General features: G+C 41.2%; 2 protein-coding genes across 2 annotated transcripts; one reads left to right on the forward strand and one right to left on the reverse strand.

Moving 5' to 3' along the window:
• The first annotated feature begins 12,900 nt into the window (after positions 1-12,900).
• Positions 12,901-15,050, forward strand: fkbp3 (FK506 binding protein 3). Its single transcript, XM_005805610.3, has 7 exons — positions 12,901-13,030; positions 13,228-13,329; positions 13,417-13,518; positions 13,610-13,745; positions 13,858-13,925; positions 14,538-14,635; positions 14,770-15,050. The coding sequence occupies exons 1-7, from the start codon at positions 12,929-12,931 to the stop codon at positions 14,822-14,824; spliced, it is 663 nt and encodes a 220-aa protein (XP_005805667.1). The 5' UTR covers positions 12,901-12,928; the 3' UTR covers positions 14,825-15,050.
• Positions 15,051-16,492: 1,442 nt separating this feature from the next.
• On the reverse strand, positions 16,493-19,029 carry fau (FAU, ubiquitin like and ribosomal protein S30 fusion). The gene is made up of 5 exons (XM_005805611.2): positions 18,930-19,029; positions 17,423-17,504; positions 17,139-17,283; positions 16,827-16,882; positions 16,493-16,723 (listed from the first exon to the last, which is right to left on the reverse strand). The coding sequence occupies exons 2-5, from the start codon at positions 17,495-17,497 to the stop codon at positions 16,598-16,600; spliced, it is 402 nt and encodes a 133-aa protein (XP_005805668.1). The 5' UTR covers positions 17,498-17,504; positions 18,930-19,029; the 3' UTR covers positions 16,493-16,597.
• Positions 19,030-19,190: the final 161 nt, after the last annotated feature.

A 19,190-nucleotide genomic window follows, 5' to 3' on the forward strand; every position in this document is an offset into this window, starting at 1 on the left:
TCACTTTTACCAAGTGAGAACCAAAATGTCTTCTGACTATTACCTCAAGCTTTCAACTGTGACATGAAATGTCTGCCGCGCGTTTTCATGTCTGTGAGGTCAGTCAGAATTATGACCTACTGTATTTAGTAGTGTTTGCACATTGATTGCAATCATTTTATCTGGAGAAAAAAAAAAATCACACAAAGCACAATGTAGAGCAAGGTTTAGTCAGCCCGTGATATCTGGGTTCTCAGAAAGCTTTTGACTGAAGTATTTCATTAGACCACCAAGAGACTTCAAACGCTGGATTTTCACATTTCTAATTCCTCAGACTTAGGTCGCCATGGACTCGTCTGAACCAGAGAATTGTGTCAAAAAAAAAAAAAAAGATGAGCAGACAAATCCATGCCTCGTATAGCAGAATTTAGTTTTCCTTAAATGTACGATCTCTCTCACAAGCTGTGAGCCGAACATCCCTGAACGCCTATGGACTGAAATTGAAAGAGCGGCGCGCGCGCGAGACTGGAAGGAAAATGAAAGTCGTCTCTAAGAAGAATCAAACATGAACTGAAATGCTTTTAGCCGTCTTCCAAAAACACATTTAAAAAGAGACAGTAACAGAACCAATCAAACGTTGGCTTCTGGCTCTTTGCCTACTTTTTTTGCACATGAAAGAATGGAAATTAAAATAATCTTGCTTCCCAAATAAAGGAGAATATAGACATTGTCAGAGTTTGTGCCAGGGGAGAGTTTGGACAGCCCTACCTGTTTCAAATTACACCTGTCTCCAACTGTATGAGGTGTTATTGCTGTCCTGGGGTCGCCTTGACCTGCCGACTGTGTATATTGTCTGCAGCCTTCCTCTGTTTTTTTTTTTACAGTGATGAAGTTTGAGCCCCAGGGGGTGTAATCTACCCTCACAGGTAAAACCTTTCAGAGGTTGGGTTGTGGCTCCAACTGGTGCCAATCCTTAACGTCAAACATATTCGTCAAAATCACGGTCAGAGTTCACTGCAAATGTATTCAGCCCCCTTTTCCCCTTACGTTCTGCAATAAAAATGAGTTAAATCTACAGGTTCGGTGAAGGCCTCAGAGGTTTTCCAGGGAGTATCCATGAATAAAAGCGTCACGTACACCAAAGAACACGGCAGGAGGAGGGTTGAGGAATATCAAGAGGAAAAATGGCAACAACAAGATAAAAGAAATCGACCCGAATTTCACTTTGTAGTTGGTCATACGAGGGACATAGCAGAAGATGTTCTGGTCAGATCAAACCAAAGTTATGTGGCAATACACCTTTCAACGCACAATCAGTTCAATTCAAAAATACTCTATTGATCCCAAAGGGAAATTAAATGTTATTGTAGATGCTGATGGGAAACATCTCCTGTAGCGGTCTGTCTTACAGTGAAGTTGAAAAAGCTTCTGACTGAAGACGCTCTCACGAAGCAGACGCTCAAGGTTGTCTATACTTATCTAAATGTTATGTGTCTTTATCAGGCTGGTTCCACACAGTGAAACATGACAGGGGCGGTATCATGCTGAGGCTTTGGTTTTTGTAGGAACAGACAGGTTGTTAGTCGGAGCCGTTTGGAGTGTTGATGGAGCTAAATACACAACAAGAACTCCTTAGAAGCTTCAGGTGGAGGTTATACTTCCAGCGGGACATTTATGTCGTCCTTCGTCTATCAAATAAAATCTCCCGAAGTTCCTGCACATAATGTGACAAACTCTGGAACCGTTCCAGGGCTATCTGCAGCGTACTTCTCACTTCCTGTCATTTATTTATCCTGGGAGGAGGCGAAACATCGTTTTCAACTTCCCGTTCTGCTGTTCCTAAATGCTTCAGGCTGTCGCTGACAGACAACCAAAACCAACGTTCACACTCTCCGACTTGAGCTGTAGTCCATTCCGCAGATTCATTATTCAAACACGACCTTTCTCTGTCTTCCCTGTCGTCCATTTAAAGTGGTACCTGCACGAATTTAGTCAGATAGAACGATTGGCCGGCACCCTAAAAAAGAAAAGAAAAAAAGAAAGCAAGGCGGTGGCGCTGCCGCAGACAATCTGCTCCTGGCACTTCACACTTCTCCATTACCGAGATGAATGGGATCCATCAGAGCGGGGAAGTGATGTCTGGGAACTGTTTTGTGTTTTTTGAGCCCTTTTGGTGAAAACATTGGGGGGTGGGTGAGAGTGAGTGTGCAGGACAAATACGTTAAACAGAAATAATAATAATAATAATAATAATAATAATAATAGTGATTATAAAGGGACTGTGTGGATGAGTGGCAACCTTCTCTGAGAATTTGTCTGTTTCTGTGTTTGTTTTGCTTTTCATGTTCACTGCGCGGCACCTTGTTCCCGTCAGGCTCCGCTTGCTGATCAAACTCTGAGCCTGAGTGGCTCAGCTGTCTGCAGGGGGCCGGTGCAGAAAAGCTGCACATAAAAGAAAAAATGAAAAAAGAAAGACTGGTCACAGCTCTCTGGGCCGCTTTTATGTCCCTCTTTTTTTTTTTTCTTTTTTTTTTTTTGCACCAGGTGCAAACTCGGAGCACTCACCAGATTTAAAACACTTACACTTGATCCGTTAACTGCCTTCTCTCCTCTCGGTTTGTCTCATCCTCCTCCAAGTGCATTCATCCAAAAGCGTGTACGCTCAGAGGACAAAAGGGAAAAAGACAACATTAAAGGATCCCTGCGCAAGAAGTGAAAACATTACGGCTTCATGCCTCGCATTCAGCCCAAGCACTCTGTCTTCAGTCTCATTTAAGCTTTTTCTGGGAAAGAGATCCAGCCAATAAAGTCTTAGCAGTTGTGTCATTAATACATAAGTACAGGAGCATGTTCTGTTATAGATAAGTCCCCCCAACCCCCTCTTTGCAGACATGGTGCATTTTACATGGACAAGATGGAGAAACCTTCTCCATCCCGATGATGGAAGTCAAGGAGTGAAGACAGAACTCCATTTATTGAACTGGAGCAGATTTTCAGTTTCAGAAAAACTCTCCTTCGATCCGTCTATGCGCGTGTGTGTGTGGGCAAGGACTCTTGGATTGGAGCGACTTTGTGTTTTCGTAAACTAAAAAAGGGGATTATATTCTATTGTGCCTAGAAAGTGAAACATGGTCTGGGCTTGGAATAGGCCATTCTAACACGTGAATGTGCATTGATCTGAACCAGGAGTGACATTCCTGCCGTTGTTTACACTAATAAAGATTTGTCAAGATCCACCAATGCTATTCAAGAAGTTTCTAAAGCTTAGCAAGTGTATAAATGACTACAATATGACATTTGTTTGTTTCACTCTACAACTTAAGAATCATAATTTGATGTCTATTATTTGGCTTTACAGAAAAAGCATATAAAACATGTCTGTACTTCTTTAAACAGTTTGTCAACCGTTATGCAAAAGAGGGACAAAATACATTACAAAGCTGCCAGTTAACTTTTAAAAAAGGCAGGCTACGGTGGAAACATCATACAGATAAGGCACAAGATCTTTTTTTTTTACTTTTATATGTTTAAAACTGCTTGACTGCATATCGACTTTGACCTAATTAAGAGCCACATGCGGCCCTAGAGCCCCAGGTTACACAACCCTGATCTAAACCGTTTCACCGTTTCTTTTTCTCCAGGGTCATTATCGTGTTGGAAGGATTCACCAGGATCCTGACTTGTCTTCTGCAGCCCCTAGGTTTTCTTTGTTTTTTTTCCAGGATTGCCCTTGTATTGTTTTTACATTTTGGTGACATCTAACGAGAGCATCTCCCCCCACCTGCCTTCTGGGAAAAAAAAAAAACTTAAACAGGACTTGCTATTCACAAATAAAATCCCAATAAAATTGGCTACGGTGTGACAAAAAAAAAGTGTGAAGTTGTTTTGTCTCGTTTGCCAGACTCACTGATGAGGAGAACTATCAAAAAAGAAAGAAAAAGAAAGATTTGCTTGAGCAATATGGGGCAAAGTGTTTTATGAAATCAGTGCCGGTGCCGAGCTGAATGCGCTGGCATGGATTTAATGGGGGCTGATAAGAGCACTGAATCACTTTTGCAGTTAAAGTACTTGATAAACTTGGCTTTTGCCAATTCCTTTGAGTCATCTGCTGGTGAGGTGAAATAAATCAAGCTCAAATAATGAGGTAATCCAACGCGTCACATTCGGAGTAATAATTTGAAATGATAAATGTGGCCGTTTAATTCTCAGATAGTGCTTCCTGAAGAAAAAAGGGGGGTAAAAAACAGGCCCTACATCAAGTTGTACACATATAAAACCAAAATGAGATCAGGCCGTAGAAAGCCCTCTAAATCTAAAGTGGATCTTCCTGACACACGTTTTTCCACTCCTACAGTTCTCCTTTTGACTAAAGCTGCTCTGCAATCACACTCCCAGCTTCACCCTGAGAATTTCCCCTCGAAAACTGCGAGACGTTTACGCGTGGAACACAGCCTGACACACAAGCGCCGACTGGCTCAGTCAGCCCAAAGTTCACAAAGGCAACCTCGTCTTCGGTGACGGATGTTTCGTGTACAAGCAGACAGAGGGCATGTTGCGTGTCTGAGCAGAGCCTTGACATCAGCCTGTCCGGCCCCGCAGGCATCCTAAGACAGCCGGCAGATTCGGCTTGCAGACGTGAATTTAATGTGCTTGAGAATGCGTGGCCACATGTGAATGTCGATCTGCTCGTTCTACGCCAGCCCGCCGCAACGCTGCACCTTTTCGGATCCCGACGGTGTAGAGCGGCCACGAGTGGCTCCTGGATTTATTTGAATTTGCTCCGGCCTTCGGCTAAAGCAGAGAGTTTCCGACAGCTGTTAAAGGTGAAAAGAGCAGCGATGGAAAGATAATAGTAAACAAAACTGCATATTAATGTTTCGTCACGCTGCAGACTTTAAACAACACAGTGGCTCGCGCACGTATTTATATTCCCTCGACTCTCTTTTTCTGTTTTGTCATGTAGCAGCAACAAATTTCGGTTTATTCCCCCTGGTGTTTTATGGGATATCTCATCTCAAAGCAGCAGACAGTTGTGAAGGGCAATGACAGCAATACATAATTTGCAGCATTTACAAATGGAATATGTAAACCATTGTGAATATTTATATTTGCCTCCCCCTCCCCCCTCTATACAACTACTTTGTGGAACCACCTTTCACTCCAATTACATAATTTTGGGGTGTATGTTTCTGCCAGATGCGGACATTGAAAGATTGGAAATTTTAGTCTGTTTTTGTTGTTTTGCTAAACAGAAGAAGAAAAAAAACTAAAGTAAAGTGAGATTGAATGTAGGGGGTCTGTACAAGTCTTGACATTAAATGTGAGTTAAAATAGTGTCTAGATTTGGCTATGAAACTCTGTTAAAGTAAAGTTTGTCACTCTTATATGTCAAAACGGTTAAAACTTCAAGAAGAGGAGCTTCCTGCTTTCCTTTTATGGTGCAGTCATAATATTGTGCTGTAGTTTAAAGATGACAGAGTTGACAGTGCATGCCTTTTATTCCATCTGCAGGAAGCCTCAGCGAGGAAGGCGCAGAAGGAAAATAAAGTCAAGGCCAACGATTCGCCGCGGAACTAAGAAGCTTTATGTCTGACAGCATTCTTGAAGGTGTGGGAGCAAGCTGTGAACGTTGCGGCCAGTGTGAAGCCTCAGCGCGGCGCTTGTGGAGGTTTCATGCGGCCCTGAGTCTTACTGCTAAACTGCAAACAGACAGCTTGGAGGGATGTGAAGAGACAAGAGTTTAGCGGAGAGTTTTCTTTTTTTTTTCTTTTTTTCAGAGCATGTGGCTCTGAAGTCTGTCCTTTTAAGCCCGGTGAGATTTTCAGACTGGGATCGGATCCAGCAGAGACTTCAAAATCCATCTTTTCTCTTTGGTTTCTAATTAGCGGTGAACAGATGACGCATCCTGAAGAGACAGACGGGAAGAGGGCATGTAGCCGTGTACAACAAAGCCTCTGGCGGCTGATATCAACCTCGCATGCCACCAAAACGTTCGCTCTTTTTTTAATCTTTCTAATACATTTCTTCCAGGTGAAAACTTTTTTTTTTTTTTTTTTTTAGCCTTTGCCTCAGAGGCCAGATTTCAGGTGATCTGAGGTAAACTTATAATAAGCCCTCGTTTCGTGACACGTAGCCAAGAGATCAGATCTGACAGGGCAAGGCATTGGCTGGCACCGAGGCTGCAGATCTGCAAGCTAAGCTCTGGATTGGAAGCCTTCCAAAGCATGGAGCAGCTCGCTGAAACCAAGAGCTCCGCTGCTGCATGATGATCGCAGGCGTGTGACTGTGAGAAATGGCACGCTTCCCTTTTCACCAGCCCACCTGCTGCTGTGACACACTTTAACCCAAGCCTTCGCTCTCCTCCCACAAGGCGCAGCTCCAGCAGGAAAAGGTGTTATACTTTATACGAGAGAGAGAGAGAGAGAAAGAGAGGAAAATACTGAAACTTTCTTACAGTCGGATGTTGGTGGAGTTTTCCCCCCGCTGACCCAACATACCTTGCACTCTGCAGAGCTCCCTGAGGGGGAGGAAATGCAACCTCGTCAAAGGCGTGAGCTGTCAGCTCGAGCTGTTCCAGCATATGAATCGCGCACTATAGCAAAGGACGTGTTCTTGCAGCCCTGCTTCTAGGCAGGTGAACTGAGCTTGCCATATGGCTTAGAGGGAAGCTTATTAGGCTCAGAGCAGAAAACACATTACCCACAGCGGGCCGAGGCCGCTAAGGGATGATTTTCATTCAGAAAGCCTTTAATTCTGGCAATTGTGTGTTGTGTAAAGGTGTAACGAGTGGGGATGATGGAAAAGCTTTCTATTTACTTGTTTGTTTTTGCATAATGTCAAGGGAGAGAGGGGGAATTGAACTGATTTCTCTTAATTGAAGATTGAGAGTACAAACTACGTGAGCTAGTGTACCTTTTCCTTCTCTTTAACAGACTTCGGGACTCCTAATTTACACATACTGCACGTATTGTCTTGTTTTTAGTTTTGTTTTTTTTAGATATACAGTACAGACCAAAAGTTTGGACACACCTTTCTAATTCAATGGGTTTTCTTTATTTTCATGACTATTTATAAGGCAAGAAATCCCACTTATTAACCTGACAGGGCACACCTATGAAGTGGAAACCATTTCAGGTGACGACCTCTTGAAGCTCATCAAGAAAATGCAGAGTGTGTGCAAAGCAGTAATCACAGCAAAAGATTGCTACTTTGAAGAAACTAGAATATAAGGGGTATTTTCAGTTGTTTTACACTTTTTTGTTTAGTGCATATTTCCACATGTGTTATTCATAGTTTTGATGCCTTCAGTGTGAATCTACAATGTCAATAGTCATGAAAATAAAGGAAACTCATTGAATTAAAAGGTGTGTCCAAACCTTTGGTCTGTACTGTATATGCAAAAAATATTTTCGCAAATTCATTTAAACTAATTGAATTCCAACATGGGACACAGATGCTAGCAGCGCAATAAGTCGAGTTGTGAAATATTTCACTGTCAAATGTCAGATGTGTTATAACCACGATGAAGGGATTTTAATTGACAGCAACAAGTGTTAGGCCATCGATAATGAGTGTGTGTTCGGTGGATGCTGCGCAAATGTCGGCAACTTTCTGCAGACCTACAATCTTGAGGTGACCTTCAGATTAGACCAAGAACAGTGCTGGGAGCTTCCTGGAAAGAGTTTTTTATGGTCAAGTAACTTCATTAAAGCCCTACATCACTAAGTACAATGCAGAGTATTGTGCATAGAGGTGTAAAGCGCCTCTTTGGCTACCCAAACCCAATCTTTTTGCCCATACGTGACCAAAATCCCAAATTTTTTATGGCAGTCTGAATGGCCCAATTCGAATCTTTTTACTCCCCCCATAAAAAAAAATCTGATTTGTGCAACTTCCATATTTTGTACTAAATTATTCGGATAAATATCTGATTGTTTTCATAGTGTCTGCAGTCTGAACACATCTTTACGCCATTGACTTGCGTCATAATTCTGCACCAAAAGAAGTCAAAATTGTTTAATTATTCTGTAATAGCTTCCAGATCATGTGACCAAAATTTTTGTTACTATGCTGGACTAATGGGATCCACTAATTTCTATTAATTTGAATTAATTAGATTTTTTCTGTTAAAATTTCATAGGGAAATAATTGATCACTTCTATAGCTTTCAGTGTGGCTAAATTACAATGCTGAACTAATGAGATGCCTTCATTTCTATGACATCAATTTGTAAGCTACTAGTTTTTGGGGGCCGTTTTGTTTAACTTTTGTTGATGGTTCCTAAACCAACAAATATATTCTGGAGCCTCTTATCTGTAACAACACCTGGCATGTCAAGCCATCGCTGCCTGGAGTAAATCACAGTGAGAATGTCTGTCAATATCCAACTTAAAATTAACTTCACCACAGGAGTAAACCACTATGAAAGTAAAACCAGACATTTGGAGCGAGGAAAACGGATTATCCAATCAAAATTGTTCTACTCCACCCAATTCCTCTGTTCGCAGCCAGGACCTTCCCAATGCTAAGGGTGGGCCAACATCAAGTTAAACCCCATAGATTACAAACAGGATCTCCTTACAACTTCATATGATAAATGGCTGCTTTATCAAGTCAGAGGACTCCAAAGCTCTTCAGATTCCTACATCATTCAGGAATGTACATAATGATGATGGGAAGATGTTGTACTGACAGAAGCCAGGCTGCAATGCAACTGAGACCAATGGACGACCCCCTGCAGGCAAAGCGGGGGGAAGTGTCTCATTCAAGGACACAGAAAGGCCAATACTTTTAACAATACGATGTCCTGTACATCTGGTGGCATCACCTAAAGTGGAATTATGTTGTATCTTGCGAGGCCATGTCATTTTACCTCAATAAAACACATTTAGGCAGTTAGTGAGGAGGACCAGGGAGACTAGAATGACTACATGTCAATATCAAAGGTCATCAGCCACCATTTTGAGCAGAGACACTAAAAAAATAGCAAAACATGCAATCTGTTTGACGTGAGACAGTAATTAGATTTTTACATCCCAACGATGTTTCCTGCATAGCTTCTGTATCGGTCACTACTTCTGCACTTCTGCTGTGAAAGATTGCCAGACAGCCGGGCTTATGATGAGCCCAATCCCGCCAGGTAGCTCCACCATGCCTGCGCATGCCTAAGTCAACACAAAAGGCAAGAGGAAAGAAACCCCATCGCCTGCGAGTCAGAAAGTGAGAGGCTGTTCTGCTTAGCTAAAGTGATGTTAGTTCAGACTGTATTCAGTGCCACAAATCATCCCATCTGCTGAAGGTGATACAAGTGAAATCCAGTATTTTCTGTGCGATCATTGTCCTCATCGCCATTCGGTCCAGCTCGGCCCTTCATCATCACGTAAGGGGTCATGAGATTCTAACTCTTGATCAGGTAGGAAAGGTGGAACCCCTTTCACCTCAAATGCAACAATAAGGCATCAGAATACAGGACGGAATCGGTCAAGTCATTTGTCTGCCATTTTGTTCACTAATGCCAGCATTGTGATTTCATTGACCCAGTAACCCCCAAACCAGAATTATCTGGGCTTTTTCAAGATACTTTTTAGAAGGATAGTATTTTGTGAAAATCTTGCAATAAAAATCAATTCTTCATCACCGTATATTTGTTCTCAGTGTGCATTTCCTAATGAAATAAACACACCACCCCATTGTGTCTCTGTTACAAGTTATGGTAATTATTGTTGTCTTCTTTCTTTTTTTTTTTTTTACAGCTTGTTGAATAATGATCATTGTTGCTCTAGTCAAGCCTTGTTTCAAACTCTGTATGCTGAAGCTCTGCAACGCCTTACCAAGAATGCGTAAACACTGACCCCTAGAGGTTTACAGTAGAAACTGCTCCTCAAATGAACCCAATGGGTTTATGTCACTCTTGTGGTTCTTTAAATGCCACAGTAAAGCCTGTTTAATAATGTTTATCTCACACTGCATGAGTTTAAATTTGTGTAGCAAAGCACAAGTCGAGAGATGCCTCTGAGAGGACGTGTATCCCTTATTTGCATCAGCTGTTGACGTGAAGAGCTCTCTGCTGGAGCATCAAATTAAATCTCCCTAATTCTTGATCCCTGAGATCATTTCAACTGTTCAACTATGCATACCAAAGAAATGTTTGTTTTGTAATATGCTTCACTGGCTGAATTACACAAACGTTGCGGCTTTTAATCGATTTGCTGTATTTAACTTTGACAGTTAAAAACAGCAGTCAAAGCTACACTTCTTCCATTCGATTCTTAATGTTATTTTACTATGGATAGCTGGCCAAAAACTCCAAGTAGGTGTTAATTCACAATACTATGACAAGCATGGATGGACGGATGGACGGACGCATAGACATCCGCTCACCCATCCATTTTGCATCTGATTAAGTGCAGGTGCAAAATGGAACCAAGCAACGAACAAAATGACAACATGTAGGTCTGATATGGGTAAAAATAAATAAATAAATTGTGAATTGTGAGGGCTTGACACACTTTTTTCAACAGTTAAAAAATTGGCAGTATTCTGTTGGTTGACTGCTTTGATATGTGACAAAAAGAGATGTAATTAATACACTATAGCATGTAGTAGTGAGTGTTGTTTTCACATCTTATGTGCTGAGAATGTGACCATATTGTTTGTGAAATTAGCCACTATAAAAAGTTTACATAGGACTGAGGCACATGCTGCCAAGGTTAAGATGTCGTTGAAATTAACGTTGCTAAGTTAGCTGAGTTTCTTGCCAGCCAGCAGAGGCATAAAGAAGCTGAAGTACGCCAGTCAGTACCTCAAGCCAGAACCAGGAAGAAAATTATTTATGAAAGGGAAGTAATACATTAGACAGGAATGGAAGTTCCTGTCTATGCCATGAATATTTTCAAGATGTGACCACAAAGGAAGCATCACACTATCAGAGGGAGGGGAAAACCCCCCCTGATACATTCAGTTGAGAGATTGGCTCTGCTAATGTCACATCATCACACTTTGCACAGTTGTAACTATTTTCCCCACAACAAAAGAGAAAAAATGAGACCTGGGAGACTTCCTATAAAGATATAATTATCCCTCTCCTCTTGCTCTCCCAGAGTCACTCTTGTTGCCTAGTAACCACCGAGGGTAAAAAAAAAAGAAAAAAAAAAAGAAAAACTCTGCACAGCCCTGTTCTGCAGCTTGGTACAGTGTCTGCAAATCATCATCACCACCATCATCATCTCACTGCATTTCATGGCTACTGATAAACAGGAGGCAGCAGGAGCTGCAGCAGGGCATGTTTTCAAGCCTGATGTGTCTCTGTTGGTGTATTAGCTGTGGACTAGCGGAGCAGCAGGGCGCATGTAGTGAGGCAGGATGATGCAACAAGGATGAGGCCGACATGTTCACGCTACGAAAGGTGCCAGGAGGCAGCAGACTGACAGAGAACAAGAAGCTCCAGCTAAACCCTGACTAAACGCAAAGCCTTGTGTAGAATGCAGCTTCAACAGACGTATAGAAAGACAAACAGGAAAGGATTTCAAACACAGATGAAGTGTAGATCATTTATTTGGGAGTGGGAATTATATATTTTCCAGCCACATAGTGCCACTTTGTAGCATAATCAAGGAAATATATTGAGTTCAGTTGTTATAACAAATACTGTGTATATCAAATATGACTTTTTTAAAAAATGACTTTGTAATTTAACGCCTTGAAATTGGGCCTCTGTCTCTTTAAGAAACTCCTGCTTCAGGAAGTCCTCACAACATCTCTATTAACCCTCTGACAACGTTTTTACCAGCGTTGCACTGAGACGTAGCTCGGATAATGAGCTCGGCAGATGCACAGTTTCACCAGGTGTTTGCTAATTACTGCTGGCTAGTCTGAAGGAGCTGAGTGGGAGAGTCAACAGGGAGCTGCATTTGCTGCGCTTTGAGGACAAAGCATTGTTAGAAATCTGAAAGAGAATGACGGTGGATCGCAATTTATGTTCAAATAGCTTCCAGTAAAAGCAAAACAGCTCAGTGCTTTACTTAAAGGATCAAATCTATGGCATGATCAGCAATGAAAGGAAAAATCTGTAAAACATTAACAGGGTTTATGCATATGTTTAACAGCAATGCCAGAATGCGCAAATCTACTGTACATGAGAGTACAGAAGAAAATCTTAGGGAAAATAACACAAACAAATGACCTGAACTTTAGTTCTGAATGTGTAAGTATATTATTTGAATTGTTGTTGGTGCTTTTGGTTGCTTCTCTTTCTAATGCGCTTCTTGCCTTTTTTTTCAGCTTCTAAAAAAGATTGAGCGGTAATCTCTGTGAGATACCCAAGTATTGCTTTATAAAGTAGTCCCGCTTAAACGCCTCCCTTCGGTGTTCCTTTGTCCTCATGATGTTTGTTCACTAATGTTCAAATCTCTGAGGCCTTCAGACAACATCTGTGTTTATGTTGAGATAAAATGGTCCAGTGGTGAACTGTATTTACTGAACAGGTGGCTGCTGAAGGCAGCTGGTTGCACCAGCTTTCATAGACATACACAGTTGTGACCATGTATTCTGATATATATTCTTTTCTCTCCTAATATTATTACACTAGTGCAATCTTTTTCCAGTAGGTGGCAGGGCAAACACAGAATTGCAATGTAATACTTGAAATGTCAAATAAATTTTAATCTAAGACAATAATATATTTTAGTAAATTATTGTGCCAATATATTATGAAAAGTAAAATAAAAGGTACGATTATAAACATTTTTGCAGCCTTTGGGTTGCAAACCTAACTACGTAGACTCATCCATATATCTTATATATTTTACATGCCCAGTTTAGTTAACATTTTATTGAACGTGAACTGAAACACGGTCACTGAGAGGTGTGTGAAATATAAACCTGTTCTGGGGTGGATTCAGTGCGGGAGAGCATCCCCCAGAGTTCAGAGTTCACCAGCTCGCCTCTCAAAATGGCGGAGCCAGCACGGGAGTGGAGCGATGAGCAGCTCAAAAGTGATGATTTGCCTAAAAAAGACGTAATAAAGTTCCTCCAGGACAATGCGGCCCACTCGGTAGGGTTTCCACTTCAGCGTTGCCTCGGCTTCAGTCAGAATAGCGTCGTTGTAATTCCTCACATTGTTCTGCAAGCATGCTGCAGAGTTAGCATAGGGGCAGAGCAGCATGAGAAACACGTTATCGTCCAAAAACACGCCACTAAGTAACGCAAAGTGTCCTGATGTTCTCCCCTGTGGTGCGTGTTGTCTTTCAGTTCCTCAATGAGCACAAACTGCTGGGAAATATTAAAAATGTGGCCAAAACCGCAAAGAAAGAGCAGCTGGTTATTGCTTACAACCAGCTCTTCCAGAGCAAAGTAAGTGGTGGAAACTGAACTTTTTCATGTTGCTAATCCTGCATCCTCCGCTGGCTGCGTTAAAGGTTTTACTGTGTGTGTGTGCAGAGGTTTAAAGGCACGGACCCAGTGGAGGACGTAACCGAGCAGGTTAAAGCCGTGAAGGTCGAAGAGAAGCCCAAGGAAGTCAAAGCAGAAGTTGTGGACGAGGTGCTCAACTGGTGGTTTATAAGAATGCATTTTCTTTTAAATGCCTCCTACCTGGTTTGAAGCATCTTTAAGACGCCACTGCTTGTTTCAGGGTCCACCAAAATATACCAAAGCGGTGCTGAAGAAAGGGGACAAGACCAACTTCCCAAAGAAGGGCGACACTGTGAGCTGCTGGTACACAGGCAGCCTGGAAGACGGGACAGTCTTTGACACAAATATTCCCGCAGGTATATGACTGCATCCACACGTAGAAGCTGACTGAAAAGCCCCCCATGTAGGGCTTTAAAATCACCAATGTGCAATAAAAGATTTTAAACCTACACTTTCGTCTGTCTGCAGCTGCAAAGAAGAAGAAGCAAACCAAGCCTCTGAGTTTTAAAGTGGGCATGGGCAAAGTCATCAGAGGGGTATGTCATTGTTACCTTTTGTATTTACAGTTCCAAAGGGTTAAATTTACTCGTCATGTCGTCAGATACATTAATTTTGGCAACCAAGAAAGAAAAACAAAACACCTGCTCCAAAAGTCCAACTGAACAAGCCAGTGAATGAGACAATTAGCTGTACAGCCTCAGTGACGTTGAAGAATGTCTGGAGGAGTCGAGGTTGAGGCTTTCAGATCTAGGAAGTGTGAAGCACGGTGGTGGCACCATCATGCCGAGGGAGCATTTTGCTGCCAGCGGTACTGGTGCTTTGCAGAAATTGGGAGGGTAACAAAAAAATAATGACTTCCACCGTTTTTCTTTTTACTTTACCTCAGAACAGTTAGATGGTAGAAAGTGGGACAACAAGAAAAAAAATACCAGTGATCTCACACATCAGAACTGGTTTTGTAATGAGTAAAGCTTAAGGATCAGTTCTGATCTGGTCAAATTTGGCTTCTTTGCAACTGGGAAATTTATATTTATCCAGATAATAGTGGAAGTGTACTTATCCATTTTAGCCTGCATGTATATCTGCGATCTCGGGTCGTTTTGGAGAATACAGACAGTTAGATGTGATTATTTCTGTTCTCACCCCAGTGGGACGAGGCCCTTCTGACAATGAGCAAGGGCGAGACGGCTCGGCTGGAGATCGAACCCGAATGGGCTTATGGAAAAAAGGGCGTCCCAGATTCCAAGTATCCTTTTCTCTTCATCTGGAAGGTGACGTGGTATTCAGGTTTTGACAGGAGAGGCTTTGTGTCGACACATTTGGGCATGAGGTTGAGCTGTTGGTGATATGCAAATATTTCCTTAATTCCTGTTCCATCAGAATTCCACCTAATGCAAAGCTGATTTTTGAAGTGGAGTTGGTGTCCGTGGATTGAATATCTCCCAATGTCTGTTTCTTTCTCCTCCCCCCCGTAAAGATTTTAAGTTTACACCGTCTTTGGACTGCATTTGTCAGTTTACTTTAAGAACAAATGGTTTCTGGCAGTTTCAAATACCGAATGGAAAATTTATGATTTTTCAATGTTTATTTTAAGAGGAGGAACGAGTTGTTCTTTGTTTTTTTTGCATGTACATTATGAATAATAAACCCGTTTCATTGAACTCCGTGGTTTTTATTTCAGAGGTTGCCGAATTGTTTTCAGGTTAAAAAGGACTAACTGAGTAGTTCTGCAAAGTGTGATGCAACTTGCATCAACTGGTCTGAGTTTGAAGATGCAAACCCCATCTTTGAAAAGTAAGGTCAGATAATCATCACCCAGCTTTCCAATATTTGAAAACAATTTAACGATGTGCCACACTAAAGAAGTATCACCGTGGAAACTGTTTTGTCTGTGCCAGTTAATGCATGTCACTTGTTCCACACATAATTCACTATTTCAAGTTTAATACAACTTTTTAGGGCAGTTAAAAATATGTTTTCCTTTAGCTCCATATGCAAATGAATTAATGGCAACATTACTTGATCTTCAAGGCTTTTCCACACAGCTTTTTTTTGTGACAAGTTTAAACCAGTTTATGAAATCCTACCTTTCAGGCTGAATCTTGCTCTACTCATCATGGATCACAGTTAGTGGACAGGGTAGCCAATGAGGACATTGATTTTAATTACCTAAAGAAACAAGTCTGGGCTGCACAGTGGCGCAGTTGGTAGCACTGTTGCCTTGCAGCAAGAAGGTCCTGGGTTCGATTCCCGTCTTTCTGCATGGAGTTTGCATGTTCTCCCTGTGCATGCATGGGTTCTCTCCGGGTACTCCGGCTTCCTCCCACAGTCCAAAAACATGACTGTTAGGTTAATTGGTCTATCTAAATTCTCCCTAGAGATGAGTGTGTGTGTGTGTGTGAATGGTTGTTTGTCCTGTATGTCTTTGTGTTGCCCTGCGACAGACTGGCGACCTGTCCAGGGTGAACCCCGCCTCCCGCCCGGAACGTAGCTGGAGATAGGCACCAGCAACCCTCCCGACCCCATTAGGGACAAAGGGTGACCAGAAAATGGATGGATGGATGGAAACAAGTCTGTTTCAAGAGTAGAATGTTTGAGAATTTACAGCAAAAAGTCTTGATGCTCAGTGTTTAATTGCTGCAGATGAATGTTAGTTTCCATTGTAATAAAACCCCAATTCTTCATCTAGAACAGGGTGGGAAAAATCGAGGGCCGGTCTCCTGCAACTTTAAGATGTATCACTACTTCAGCACACCTGAGTCAAATAATGAGGTCATTACCAGGACTCTGGAGAACTTGACCGCACTTGGGAGAAAATTCAACTATTGGATTCAAGTGTGTTGGATCAGGGAGACGTCTAAGATTTGCAGGACACCGGCCCTCGAGGACCAGGATTGCCCACCCCTGATCTAGAATGTGAAATAATGCCATAAGAAAGTGAAATTAATACTACCACATTATTACTTTTAAAGTTGCCATAAACAGAAACAGTTGTCCAGAGTACAATGGAAAACTTTCACCTAAGATCACAAAGAAACCCTATGAAGAGCAGCTGGTTTACTGGAGAGTCAAGTTTGTGTAACTAAAGACATTACTAGATGAAGCCAAGTCAAATATCCTTTATTCTGTACAAGACAACTTTCAACTTGGTAAAAACTGATGACTCTAGAGATGATGGTGTCATTTCTCCATTAGAGCATTGAAGCAATTAGGAGTTGGCGTTGGGTCCCTTCTTCTTTCCGAAGGTGGGCACAACGTTCACAAAGCGCCTGTTGTACTGGATGCGGCGCTTGGCACGGCCGGTCTTCTTTTTCTTCTTCTCCTGCTTGTCAACCTGGAAAAAAGAACAAAACATTCTCAATTCCTTGAGACAGTTTTTGACAAACGACTGCACAGTCACTTCTGCAGCAAAGAGAAAAGAATACGGGATACTTTACCTTGGGAGTCTGTCCCCTTACTTTTCCAGCACGGGCAAGAGAACCGTGCACCTTACCTGGAAGAAACAACACACTCATGCTCCCACAAGACTCAACATTATACTGTGACTGCATTAACAACTACAAGAAATTACCCTGCAATTTTAAATTACCTAAATGTCACTGTATCAAACAACTACAGTTAAATTTAAACAAAAAGCCAAATATTACAGTATTACAACTCCATGTGGTTTTTAAAACTTGTTGCTGTGGTTCAATATTTGAAGTCATGCTTTCGTGAAGCAAGAAAATGTTTGGCAACAACGAACTGACCTCCGAGCAGCCTGCCAGCCACCTCCAGGGTGCAGTGCTCAGTCACGCCGCAGGTTGCCAGGGAGGCATCGTCCTCCAGTGGGCAGCCAGCGAGCAGCAGCACCTGGTCCTCAACCAGGAGTCCTTCCAGAGCCTGGACATGGGCCTGGAAAACAACCAGAGTCAGCTCATCTTTAAAATACTGCTCATACAAAATAAAACAAATTAAAGAGCTCAGTTCAAAACAAATCATTCTGGAATCTTACAAATTTCAGCTTGTATTGATTGTTTTTTTTTAAATTTACCTTGATCTGGCCAACAGTCTCCTGTCCGGTCACCTCAAGGGTGTGAGTGTTCTGGCCATGCAAGAAGAGCTGCATCTTTACGCTGAGAGAGGGGAAGAAAGCCAAAAGGTTAAGTAATTATTGTATTACCGGCAAATGCCAGTGACTGGACTTGCAACTAACCTCCTGATTGTGCCATCCCCTCAAACTATTTTATATTTGCTATTGTGGGTTAAGGTTTCTGTTTCAATGTTTCATCAAGTAAAATTTAATTCACTATGCATTACTTCCTGTGACCAAAATAAGGCATATTAAATGTTAGCTCTGCAAAAGCCTTTATCAGAAGAATAGTTTTGTTTTTAAGAATCAATTTTTTTTTTTTTTAAACTGTACCTATAATCCAAAACTCAAGTTTATTTATGAGTAAATGCTGTACTAATCCCAGAAAATGTGTCCATATCAATACAGCTAAAAATAATGAGTTAAATTCTAAAACAGCTTTGACTGCTTAATAGACTAAGAAAAAAACAAATCTTCATTACAAAGGTTGTTTCAGGAAACAATTCAAATTCATGGTTATATACTAATGTTCTGTTTTAATGGTGAAAATATGCACTTTCCATAATACAATACTAGAGGTTTCTGCTAAATAAAAAGAGACAGTCAATATTAATTATAAGTGAAATATAAACATCTAACACAGAATGTTGCTGACAATAGAAATCTATGCTGCTTAAAAATTATAATAGTTTTAGAGATAAACACTCTGGGGCCACAATGGGATGATTTTTTTTTTTTTTTTTTTTGTAAATTGAGACACATAACATAACCCCGATTTTCAGATTTAAAGATTCTATAGCTTAATCATTAACAGCATAACATGATCTTTGTACTGTTTGTAAAGCCATTTAATTGCATTACACAAGAAACAGTTTTTTTTTTATTTCACTTTCATACAAACAGCTGTTATAACAATTCTTAGTTACAATATATATTTTTTAAATGCTGCATAAAACTAAATCCAATCTTAAAACAACAGTTGAGTTAGTCTAACTAGTTTCAAGTTATCAACGTAGCTTTTTGGTGCAACTCAAAGCTAATCCGCGACACCAGAAATTTGTTTCAGCTTTAGCACAGTGTTTGAAAATCAACATGTCGGCCTTTCGATCGGAAACTGCTAGTGTATTGGCGCTTTATCCCATAACGGAAACTAACAACAAATTGACCACATCATTAAACCTCCACATTCGGGTTTTTTATTCATAGAGAGCAAAATACACCCTCTGGGAAACACCGGGTAACTAAATTTGAGAGATGTATCTACTAGCAAACTCTATGCTAGCTTAGCTTAGCCACATGGTGCATGCGTTTGAGAGAAGTCGGTCTAAAATATGTTAAATACAGATTCGAAAGAAAAAAAATTGTCACGACACACGATGGCTATGGATTATAATGCTAAATGTGCAAAGGAATATGTTACTGGACACTTCATAACAAGAAATAATGTCAGAAAACGAAGGCGACTCACCTCGTTTGATGCTAGTCGTTCCACGCTAAGCATAAAAAGGACTGTCTGAGGGGCAGCACAGCGCATGTGCAGATCTACGTAAGGTTTAGCGGAAGTAACTGTGACGCCCAGGATACTGAGCGGTGGGAAAAGACAAAGAATAACTTGAAGCCAACACAGAAAAATTAACAGATACCGAATTTATTTATAAGTATCTAATATTTTATTTACAAAATAATTGTATTATTAAAAAAAAAAATACCGCAAGCTCTTAAGTCAAAA

Source organism: Xiphophorus maculatus, chromosome 15 (assembly GCF_002775205.1).
Source record: "Xiphophorus maculatus strain JP 163 A chromosome 15, X_maculatus-5.0-male, whole genome shotgun sequence".
NCBI lineage: Eukaryota > Metazoa > Chordata > Actinopteri > Cyprinodontiformes > Poeciliidae > Xiphophorus > Xiphophorus maculatus.

Bases quoted from the DNA above. Each gene is read 5' to 3' on its own strand.
- fau (XM_005805611.2), bottom strand. From the start codon at position 17,497: ATGCAGCTCTTCTTGCATGGCCAGAACACTCACACCCTTGAGGTGACC. The intron at 16,883-17,138 runs GTCAGTTCGTTG...TGTTTCTTCCAG, and splicing joins GGCTGGCAGGCTGCTCGGAG to GTAAGGTGCACGGTTCTCTT. The intron at 16,724-16,826 runs GTAAAGTATCCC...TCTTTTTTCCAG, and splicing joins TAAGGGGACAGACTCCCAAG to GTTGACAAGCAGGAGAAGAA.
- fkbp3 (XM_005805610.3), top strand. From the start codon at position 12,929: ATGGCGGAGCCAGCACGGGAGTGGAGCGATGAGCAGCTCAAAAGTGAT. The intron at 13,519-13,609 runs GTGCTCAACTGG...TGCTTGTTTCAG, and splicing joins AAGCAGAAGTTGTGGACGAG to GGTCCACCAAAATATACCAA. The intron at 13,926-14,537 runs GTATGTCATTGT...TTCTCACCCCAG, and splicing joins TGGGCAAAGTCATCAGAGGG to TGGGACGAGGCCCTTCTGAC.